Raw genomic sequence first — 11,881 nt, forward strand, 5'->3', positions numbered from 1 at the left:
GCCTGTTCATTATCTATTGTCTCCACCAAAGCACCTATTCACAACTGCGTCTTTCAAGAAGTATTTATTTCTTCTTGATTTCTGAGTTCCTTTCTCACCGTTTTCTGTTCCTATTCTTACACCGCCGTATGCTATGGCGGGTGTCGGCTAGTATAGAAATAATGTCTTTGTATCCTATGAACATACACTCTAAATTTAGTTTCCCATCAACACCATTTTTCCACTATCTCCAAATTTGAAACTTTACTAAACAAAATCTGCCCAATTTTCCTTGCCTCCCACCAATTTCTATTCCAGAACAGATATTGATCAGTTTTTTTAGACTCGGACAGCATTTCTATAATATATAAAACAATTTTAAAGTCCCTTCCTTATAAAGATCCCAAAGTACAATGGGGAAAGGATCTCTTACTCAACATTTCAGAAAAGGAGTGGAAGGCAGCCATGCACAGAATTCACTTGAGCTCTATATGTGCAAAGCATTCAATTATTCAAAAATCTTTTATTGAGCAAATCTATCTGATTTAAAATTGTCCAAGATGTTTTCAGGGTAAGATCCAACCTGTGAACGTTGCATTTGAGCTCCAGCCTCACTGGGCCACATGTTTTGGGCCTGCACCAAATTAACATCATTCTAGACCAAAATCTTTAAATGCCTATCGGACAGCCTTAGTGTCACAATCACTCCTATCCCATTAACTGCTGTGTTTGGTGGGCTCACAGAGGGGCTTAAAGTGGAGAAGGACAAACAAACTGGAATTGCCTTTACTACACTATTAATACATAGACTTACCTTGCTCAACTGGAAGAATCCCAACCTACTTCTGTTAAGTCAGCGGGTAACTGATGTTATATGCTATTTGAAATTGGGAAAAATCTAATTATCTCTTAGAAGGTCTGTTCAAAACTTTTTTAAAACCTGGCAGGATCTAATCAATAATATATTAGAATTAGCTGTGTACATGGGGTCCTAGAAACTATTGGAATCGTCAGAAAAAAAATTGAAATGTAGAGATGTCAGGTAACTGAAAGGAACTCCTCTGGGCATCTCTCTCCTAGGAGGTTTCATTTAGCCGACATGCTTGCCTCTCTTGTGAATTAGTGGCTGAGCAACTTTGTCTTTCTTTGAAGGTTTTGTTTTGCCGACGTGCTCACCTCGCTTTTGTATTAGCGGTCAGAGGAAATAGTAAAAGGGATACCATTTTGCCGATGTGCTCGCTTCACTTATGTATTAGCGGCTAAGCGAGCGTCTCTTTCTTCGGAGGTTTCATTTTACCGACGTGCAAGCATTGCTTGTGTATTAGCAGCTAAGCAAATGACTTTTTCTTCTGAGGTTTCGTTTTGTTGATATTCTCGCCTCGCTTGTGTTTTAACGGCAGGAGGAAAAGTAAAAGGGATACCATTTTGCCGATATGCTCGCATCGCTTATGTATTAGCGGCTAAGCGAGCGTCTCTTTCTTCGGAGGTTTCGTTTTGCCGACGTGCTAGCATTGCTTGTGTATTAGCAGCTAAGCAAATGACTCTTTCTTCTGAGGTTTCGTTTTGTCGATATTCTCGCCTCGCTTGTGTTTTAACGGCAGGAGGAAAAGTAAAAGGGATACCATTTTGCCGATATGCTCGCATCACTTATGTATTAGCGGTTAAGCGAGCGTCTCTTTCTTCGGAGGTTTCGTTTTGCCGACGTGCTAGCATTGCTTGTGTATTAGCAGCTAAGCAAATGACTCTTTCTTCTGAGGTTTCGTTTTGTCGATATTCTCGCCTCGCTTGTGTTTTAACGGCAGGAGGAAAAGTAAAAGGGATACCGTTTTGCTGATGTGTTCGCCTTACTTCTGTATTAGCGGCTAAGCGAGCGTCTCTTTCTTCGGAGGTTTAATTTTTCCGATATGCTCGCCTTGCCTTGTGTATTAGCAGCTAAGCGACTTTGTCTTTCTTCTGAGATTTCGTTTTTGTCGACATGCTCGCCTCGCTTATGTATTAGCAGCAGGAGGAAAAGTAAAGGGGATACTGTTTTGCTGATGTGTTCACCTCACTTCTGTATTAGTGGCTATGCAAATGACTGTCTTCGGAGGTTTTGTTTTGCTGATGTGCTGGCCTCGCTTGTATTATTAGCGGCTAAGCGAGTTTCTGTTTCCTCAGAGGTGGAGCTCTTACCTCGACTCCACCTCTCACTTCTGGGCCGGACAGACACACACACTTCCACACGTAGACATTTATAGGTAAGATAAACATTTATATTAGGGAGAAAAGACTCCTTTCCCTCTATACTACTCTCAGTAGTTTTACTCTGGCTGTTTGCCTTTCTCTCTTTCTCATGGGTGGGGGTTGAATTGAATTTAAAATTTAGTTTTGTTAAGTTTGACTTGACTATATGGTATGTTACATCCTATAAATTAATTTAATATCAAAAACCTACACATGAACAGGCCATTCAGCCAAACAAAGGTCTCCAGTCCTATCTTCTTAATTCTTCCAAAGTAACATCAAGCCTAATTATAAAACACCCTAAAGTCCTACTGTCCACCACACTACTTGGTAGCTTATATTATGTCTATGGTTCAAACCTACACATACCTATACTTTATTAAAGTTGTAAAGCAAACTATAAAATGTTTTAATTGATTTAAAATAAACTCTCAGTATATTCCCATCTCATCTTATCTTCCCATCTGCTTTTCCTGGTGGCAGTCATGGATCTTAGGATACTATTGTTAATAAAGTGATAGTTATTAAAATTCATTCTCATTTACTGTCTTGATTGGTAATGGCGTAATTCATTTTGACAAGTCTAGAAAGAAATATCAAAAACAGTACTGAAAAATATGTTTATATCTGACACCAGTTTGTGCCTGATTGGAGCCAGTGCTGTGAGTTTTCCATATTTAATTAACTTCCTTTGACAATGAGAACTTGATGAGGGCACAAACCTGACTTTCATGTCTAAGCATAAAGACTTTCCTGAAGTTCCTCCTTCCATGCCTTCCTAACCTTCTGGCTGACTCTTGCTGTATAGAGATGTGTTTACTATTTTAGTAATCCTTTAATTTTTTGGTTATAAAACTTCACTATGTGTAAACCTTATCACTTTCCTGATGTTTTTTGCAGATGATTAAAACAAGAACTTCCAAGGTGTCGGCACTGGCCGAATACATCCGGTAAGCAGCATTGATTCTTTTCCCCTCATTTAAATGTATATTTGGTCTAATTCGCTCCCACTCCATTTCACTGCCTTTAAATTTGTGTTTCTGCTCACATGACAGGTAGTATGGTATATCAGGATAGGCCCGTAGGCTTACTGGTATCTTATACAGTCTGTGGGTTGTTTTATTTGTATTTTGCTCTGCACCCCATTTTATCCAACTTTAATACAATGTGTGCTTGCATTTCCAGCAGTTTACAGTGCCCTTCATAATGTGTGGGACAAAGACCCATTTTTCATTGATTTACCCCACTGCTCCACAGTTTAAAATAACAAATCATACAATTCAGACATGACTAAAGTGCACATTGCAGATTTTTAATTTAAGGGGATTTGTATATGTTTCAGTCACACAACATGTTTTCTATATGGTACCCCCCATTTCAGAGCACCAGGTTTGTTACTCCTCAGGTGCGTTTCATGGCTTTGTTATACACCTCAGCTTGCTTCTACCCTTTGGAGTCTGTAGTTGCCATTGTTCAACATGAGGACAAGAGCTGTGCCAATGAAAGTCAAACAAGCCGTTATGAGGCTGAAAAACAAGAATTAAACCATTCAAGACATCAGTAAAGCATTAGGATGACCAAAATCAACTGTCTGGAATATCATGAAGAAGAAAGAACACACTGGTGAGTTTTCACTAATCACAAAGGGACTGGTAGGCCAAGGAAGACCACCACTGCTGATGACAGAAGAATCTTCACAATGGTAAAGAAAAAGCTTCAAACGCCTGTCTGACAGACCAGAAACTGTCTTCAGGGGGCTGATGTGGACGTGTCATGGACGACTATCAGCAGAAGACTTGCAGAGGCCACCCTGTAAGATGTAAACCACTAGTTAGCCACACAAGCATGGATGACCAGATTACAGCTTGGAAAAAAAGAACCTAAAAAAGCCTGCAGAATTCTGGAAAAAGGTCTTAGATAGATAGATAGATACTTTATTAATCCTCAAGGGGAAATTCACATACTCCAGCAGCAGCATACTGATAAAAAAAAACAATATTAAAGAGTAAAAAAATTGCAGGTATAACAGACAATAACTTTGTATAATGTTAACGTTTACCCCCAGGGCTGGAATCAAAGAGTCGCATAGTGTGGGGAAGGAACGATCTCCTCAGTCTGTCACTGGAGCAGGACGGTGACAGCAGTCTGTCGCTGAAGCTGCTCCTTTGTCTAGAGATGACGGACACTGTTCAGTGGATGCAGTGGATTCTCCATGATTGAAAGGAGTCTGCTCAGCGCCCGTCGCTCCGCCACAGATGTCAAACTGTCAAGCTCCGTGCCTATAATAGAGCCTTACTTCCTCACCAGTTTGTCCAGGCGTTAGGCATCCCTCTTCTTTATGCTGTCTCCCCAGCACACCACCGTGTAGAAGAGGGCGCTCGCCACAACCGTCTGATAGAACATCTGCAGCATCTTATTGCAGATGTTGAAGGATGCCAGCCTTCTAAGGAAGTATAGTTGGCTCTGTCCTCTCTTGCACAGAGCATCAGTATTGATAGAGTGATGGCAAGAGCAAAGAGTGGAGATGAGAAGGAACTGTCCAAGATCCAAAGCAGAACACCTCATCTGTTAAACACGGTGCTGGGGGTGTTATGGCTGCACACTTCTCTTTATTGATGATGTAACTGCTGACGGCAGTGGCACAATGAATTCTGAGGTGTAGAGCTGCTGTGATCTGCTCAAGTTCCAGTAAATGCCTCCAAACTCACTGGATGGCACTTCATCCTACAACAATATAAAGACCCAAACATACTGCTAAGGCCACACAAGAGTTTATCAAATTTAAAAAATGGAAAATTCTTGAATGGCCAAGCCAGTCACCCAGTTTAAATCCAGCTGAGCAGCCCTTCCATATGCTGAAGAGAAAACATAAAGAGGACATTAGCCCCCAAAACCAACAGGTGGCTGCATTCGAGGCTTGGTAGAGCATCACTAGAGAAGATCCTCCGCACCTGCTGAACCGCAGACTTCAAGCAGTCATTGCATGGCAGAGATGTGCGACAAAGTCCTAAATATGACGGCTTTAATAGACCTGCCATTGCTGTGTCCCAAACTTTATGGTGCTCTGAAATGGTGGACCATATAGAAAAAGTGTCCTGTGACCGAAATGTATGCAGATCCCCTTAAATGAAAGCCTGCAATGTGCACTTTGATCACAATGTCTGAATTGTTTGATTTGTAATTTGAAACTGTGGAGCAGAGGGGGCAATCAAGGAAAAATGGGATATGGAGGGCACTGTATGCTGTTGATGAAATGTGCTGTAAAGGTAATGTGATTTTTCAATAGAAACAGTGCTGCATTAGGTGAAGTTCTCAATGGTGTAGCTTTCATTTGTCAATGCTAAGAGCACTATTAAGGATTAGTTTTGCTGATACTTTTATCCCAAATTACTTACAAATCATAATCTCTGTAACACATTTGTTTTTGTATTTTTAGGATCAAAGTACTGGCAGCACAAAGGATAAGTTTGGCTTTATTTAAGTCAAAGCTATTTATTCACAAACATGGTATATAAGCATTTACCATGTGAAGATGTGTTCTAAAGTCAGTCAGTCAGTCATTTTCCAACCCGCTATATCCTAACACAGGGTCACGGGGGTCTGCTGGTTTAATTTAAAAATATCTTGCCCTCACTGGCACTTGTAAAATGAGCATAAATCTGAATTTCTTTCTAACTTCCACTTTAATCTTACTTAATCTATCACCATTTTTAAGTTTGCTTTGCACCCTGGTATCACAGAAAGAGCTTATGTGTGTGAAATGTAGTAACCAACAATTACTTGCACTGAAGGTAGCATTTGTTGATCCATCTCAAAAATGTTGTGTTGGTGTGCCGGGAAGATTTAAAGGTTTTTATTAAAAGCTGCTGGTAAGTAAGGCAGGATTGACGCACGGTTCAAACGCGTGCCGAATGAAATCTCCATAAGTTTGCTTTAAAAGATTTTGTGAAAATTCAAAGCAAACGGTCCACGCAACAATAAAGAAAAGGGTTGTTACACACGTAGAAAAAACTGAATGTAACATCTCTTCTCTAAACTTAGCTTTTCTTGGCAAACTTCAGTCGTTTCTATACTTAAAGATAAAGTACGCTGTAAACGTACGGCACTGCATGTTCAATAGAGCACGTTGCGTTACAGTCTGTTGGGCACGTTAAAGCCCGGTTTAAAACCGTGTGTCCTCCATGCTTACCCCCTCGGCAAAGCAGGTCACTAACTGAGACTAATCTGTAGTCAGAGAGACAGGAAATAGTCAGAATATACCGGTTCAGTTCAGCTTGTGGGGATTATAAGAACCTTCCATAGACTATGCACTAATATATAAGAAAACATTTAATATAACTTCAATAACTAGCAAATGGCTCTTACAAGGTGCTTAAATTTAAAAAGGCATAAGGAATTGAGATAGACACCAAATCCTCAAAAAGGTTTTTTTTTTTTTTAAAATCTGTAGTGCCACAGCAAAGGGTCTAAAGTTTTGTTTTTTAATAAATTTGCAAACCAATTCATCATCATGAGTTATAAAATATAGATTGAGGGGCAAAAATGGCAAGTTTATCAACTAAAACTTAAATCTACAGCACAATAAAGTGTGCAGAACATAAAGTGTGCAGAATACTTTCTGAAGCCATTGTGTTTTGAGTCCATAGGGGGGAACACACTTCTATGTGCTGCATTTCACTTTTTGTATCTCTTGTTTTGTCTTTTGCCAGGTCTAATCATCCTTACGAGGTGGCAGAGGTCATTAGTCTACCCATCGACCAAGGAAACCCCCCGTATCTAAAGTGGCTGGGTGAAGTTGTGCCAGAGTAAAAGTCACACGGGCCTTCCCTTGCCCATGTGTACATTTAGCTCTTTTTCAGTTGGGTGGATTGCATGTATGTATGACATGGTCTGGGGGGGTTCTCAAGATGCCAATCTGGGGGATGTTTTTGCTTGTGTTTAAGATGGAAAGTGTAACTGAGTTAAGCCTGCCACATTAAGACACTGGATGCTGCCATAAACTAAGAAGGAGGATGGCAGGTCACTTTAAGGACATTTAAGTTTTTGGGAAAGCAAGTCCCACCAGGCTTCTTTTCTGCTTTGAACTAAATAAAACAGGATTAGATAGGAGTGCAGTGCATCATGGTAGAGTTGACTAATGTAAAAAAATATATATATAAACCAATAAAAACTACACTGCCAAAAGGAAGGCATTTACAGGTTGATTTATGGTCCTAAGTCTTCAAAATCTCTCTTTATTTTTATCTCACCACCTCCTAACAAACTACTTCATTTCTGCTCCTGAGGATGGAAGGAGCACAAATCTGTCTCTCTGCTGTGCACACCAATCCCTGTGAGATTGTTCTAGCCCCCTTCCAAAATGGATATTTACCAGGATGAAAAGGCAGATTTATTTATTTATTTTTTGGTTCTTGTTTAATTGTACAAATGTTTTGTGCTTGTATTAGAAAAAAAAAAAGTTATCTTTTTCAACTGCTGGGTGTGTCCTACAAAAATGCATGGCTACACACCCTAAAGAAAAGCAAAACTAAGAATGAATAGCCGTGTGGGGTTTCTGCCATTGCTGTTAAAATCTTAACTGGCAGCTGTATGCTCTGCTTGACCGCTTAAGGACATGTAGCAAGTTATTTCCCATCTGCCTCTTGGCTCATTCTTATAGGAGAGCATCAGTTTACATACTGTAGTTGCATTACAAGACTTTTTAAATGTTTGTTATTCTGTTATTGCTGCTATTTTTAATATACAGGGTGAGTCAAAATGATGTTAACACTAATGGATTATTATTATCTCGACCACACCTTTCCAGATCGATGGATAGGTCATGATGGACCGTTGCCATGGCCTCCACACTCCCCTGATGTGACACCCTGTGGTTATGGGGTATGGTGAAGGAGCGTGTGTATAGAAGGAAAGTTCATGATATCAATGACCTGAAGGACAGAATATAGACTGTGTTATCATCTATTCCTTGCAAAATGTCTGTCTGGCTTTAAATGGTACTGTTGCTCGTCGGTTTGTGTGAGTTGAACATGATGGCGAACAGGTTGAGACATTCCTGTAAATCATCTTGCACATATGAAGTATGTTTTGTGAAAAAATTGTTTCTGCCATTCAAATGTTAACGTAATTTTGATTCACCCTGTATGTATGTATGTATGTATGTATGTATGTATGTATGTATGTATATACAGTATTGCCCCTGGAATCCAAACGCCCCAGAACAGGAACAACTTGGAATCCGAATGAAAAATTTGAATAAATTTTGCCCCAGAATATGAACGCCGAGCACGTTGTTCGTGTGTGTTTGTGCTTACGTTTCCCCAACTCTCGGGCCACCCATACGCTTTGTTGTTCAGTTTGTTGTTGGAAGCTGTAGTGAAAACATCTTGTGTGATTTTTGCTGCTAATTTTATGCTTTTGTGCCTGTTTTGTGTTATCTAATATACAAGGGGGGACCCAAAAATAACCAGAATTTTGTTGTTGTTAGGTTGGTACTTGTAGTACGTGGTTGGGCTGCTAGGGCGATCTAGTTACACTCCTCACAAGTCAGTCTGGAAGGTTGTGCTTGTGTTCAGTGAATTTTTTTGTAAAAGTAGCTTTGTGCAAGCGTCGTTTTTTTACGATGGCCGATTATCGTGAGCAACGCGCGGCAGTGAAATTTTGTTTTCTTCTTGAAAAAAGTGATGCAGAAACTATTGTTATTGAAACGGTATGACAACCCTGAACCACTCACCCTACTCGCCGGATTTAGCTCCGTGTGATTTCTTTTTGTTCCCTCAGATGAAAAAAGACTTGAAAGGAAGGCGTTTTGCTGACGTCGAAGAAGTAAAACAAGAAACGACCAGAGCATTAATGGGCATTACTTCAGACGAATTTAAAAAATGTTTCGAACAATGGAACAAACGGTTAGATGAGTGTATTTCCGCCAATGGAGAGTACTTTGAAGGAGACTAATTGTAGTTTGTACAGAAAATTAAATTAAACACGTTTTAAAAATATTTCCGGTTATTTTTGGGTCCCCCCTTGTATAAAGCAGAGTCTATGTATGTATGTATGTATGTATGTATGTATGTCCGCCATACAAATCTGCACCGGGTGTCTGATCGCCACCAAGCTGGGCATGGGGCTCCTTTGTGACCAGGAGGAGGTCGTGGGGTATGTTTGGTTGGGAAAAATGTTTGTGGTGAAGCGCAGGGCACCTTTTCACCGACAGTTCGGCACACGTCCCCGTACTTATCATTGACAAGATGGCCGCACGTTGCAACAGATGTTAACGGCAGCGCCATCTAGCGGCACGTTTGGTCCCTGTGCATCCTTCTTTACCAGTGTTTCTTTAAATTGCCAACAGATTGCGAAAGTGTCCAAGTATCAGAAGGCCGACTGCTTTCATCGCATGAAATGGAACTGCCGTATGGATGTAAAACATGAACGATCCAGTGCACGTGACTGGCGTTTCCGTATTTTTGGTGCTATTTGCTCGCTTTCCGACTCACAGTACGATTTCAGTCTTAGTCTTTCTGACTTGCTGGTGCTGTTTGTTCACTTTCTGATGTTTTGTAAATAACGTACATTCATCTCACTCTGGTGCTTATTCCGTACATAATAACATGTAACACATTATAATTGTCCTGCTTTTCCGTAATATACCCATGCCACCAAAAAAAAGACGTAGCATTAAAAAGTCCACTTCCGATGCCACAAAAAAGTATATTTCAAGGCCATCTCAAACATTGCCCAAGACATCAAGATGTTTTCATACCAAGAATATCTGCTGATTCTGAATGATTTACCCTTTGATTTCAAACGTTTGGTCCCTGTACATCGCTCTTTACCAATGTTTCTTTAAATTGCCAAGAGGTGGTGGAAGTGTCCAAGTATGATAAAACTGACTACTTTCATCACATTTTTGTCATTGCAGTAGCTTACCGCCTGACTACTTTATCTAAGGAGATAACACTCTTGAAAATGTTGTGCGTTTCTAGGGGACTACATAACTCATTACTAGAATATAGAGCTTGATAGAAGAGCAGGAGCTAACAGAAGTCGGGGAAATTAAAATCCGAACAAATAGGAACTGATATTTTAATAGTCCAAATCCAGTTAGTGTAGAAAACCAAGCAGTATCTCAGTCTTTTATGGGCCCCTTAGAAGTTTTGTTGGTGTAAAGAGTGAGGTGATGTTGCATCTTTTAAATTAGAGATGGACATACTTTAAGATTTTAGGGTGAGGAGGTTGGATATTATAATTTTCATTTGAGAATTTGTGAGATCCAGGCTATTAGACATACACATTGTGTGTTTTATTGAAAGACACAGATTCAGAAGTTCAATTAATTTCACTTTATCTTAAAAGAATATATTTCCCATCAGAGTGACTAAGAGAGTTTGTTCACATATATGTATACCCACCATAATTAAGTGCATTTTTGAGAGAAATAACATGATAACTAAGCGAAATACAGTGGAACCTCGGTTTGCGAGTAACTTGGTTTACAAGTGTTTTGCAAGACGAGCAAAAATTTTTAATAAATTTTGACTTGATAAACGAGCGAGGTCTTGCAGTACGAGTAGCATGTATACGCTTTGTCTGCTGAGCGTCATGTGATCACAACTGAGCTGATGGTGGTTCTCTCTCTCTCGCTGCGGGATTGTGGGCAATCATCTCCTATTCTCCGTCTGAGTCGGCGTGCCTCACTCATATAGTCAACATCCGTACGAGCGTATACTGTTTACTGCAGCATTAGCATTGTGACTGTGTGTGTGTGTGCACATGTGTGCTGTGACGTGCGAGTCCCCGTCTTGCACCCTAAAACACAAAGCTGAGTGGCAGTACTTTAGCAACACCAGCATTATTCAGCTTGAAACAGCAACAGTGCGGTTATTTATTGTAGCGGGAGCTGCCGCTCTCCTATACACAGACACAGCAGTCAGGCAGGGCCCTGCGCATTTATAATGCTCCTTGTTCTTTGTATCACCCATCGATGGCAGGCGCTTATAGCATGTCCACGATCTTTTCAGATTTGCTTTTACGGCTACAGCGCTGCGATTGCTTTGGGACGCTCTTCCGCGTGTTGTCCCGTTGGGTGCAATCCCACAAGAGTTTAGAAACTCACTCACACCAGCCATGGTTCTTTTCAAAGGTAAAGTGCAGGTTAATTTGTTTTATGTATTTTTACTTTGTATTAATCATTTTTATATGAATAGTTTTGGGTTGTGGAACAAATCATCTGAGTTTCCATTATTTCTTATAGGGAAATTCACTTTGATATACGAGTGCTTTGGACTACAAACATGTTTCCGGAACGATTTATGCTCACAAACCGAGGTTCCACTGTAAACCTTATCTTTTTATCTTCTGAAAAAGACAACTCACTTATATGCTAGGTGAATGTCGTCAATGCCTTTACGAAGTTATAAGACCTACAGTAGATTAGAGCCTGCTCTGTTTAAAAACCACAGAGGTTCAGTTTCCTTAACCCATCAGAGTAGGATATAGAGTTCAGTCCAGAGATGCTCTTGTACACATGGCTTCTGTTGTTGCTCGTTCTTTATTATTGAATGTTGACCAGAACTGCACATGGTACTCCAGAATGCACTGTAACTAATGTATTACATTCACTGGTTATATTTAGGAAATTTATGGTGTTTCTACGCTGATCAGCCACAACATTAAAACCAAT

At 40.1% G+C, this 11,881-nt stretch overlaps 1 protein-coding gene across 2 annotated transcripts in view; it reads left to right on the plus strand.

Annotated features, from left to right (window-relative positions):
• Positions 1-7,392, plus strand: part of LOC114661896 (protein CutA homolog) — a 42,387-nt gene extending 34,995 nt beyond the window's left edge. For both annotated transcript variants that reach the window (XM_028815122.2, XM_028815120.2), the window contains 2 exons: positions 3,103-3,152; positions 6,912-7,392. In XM_028815122.2, coding sequence (XP_028670955.1) covers positions 3,103-3,152; positions 6,912-7,011 — 150 coding nt within the window. In that variant the 3' untranslated portion in view covers positions 7,012-7,392. The remainder of the gene's footprint in view (positions 1-3,102; positions 3,153-6,911) is intronic.
• The last annotated feature ends 4,489 nt before the right edge of the window (positions 7,393-11,881 follow it).

The sequence above is a fragment of the Erpetoichthys calabaricus genome, chromosome 12, assembly GCF_900747795.2.
Source record: "Erpetoichthys calabaricus chromosome 12, fErpCal1.3, whole genome shotgun sequence".
Lineage (NCBI taxonomy): Eukaryota > Metazoa > Chordata > Cladistia > Polypteriformes > Polypteridae > Erpetoichthys > Erpetoichthys calabaricus.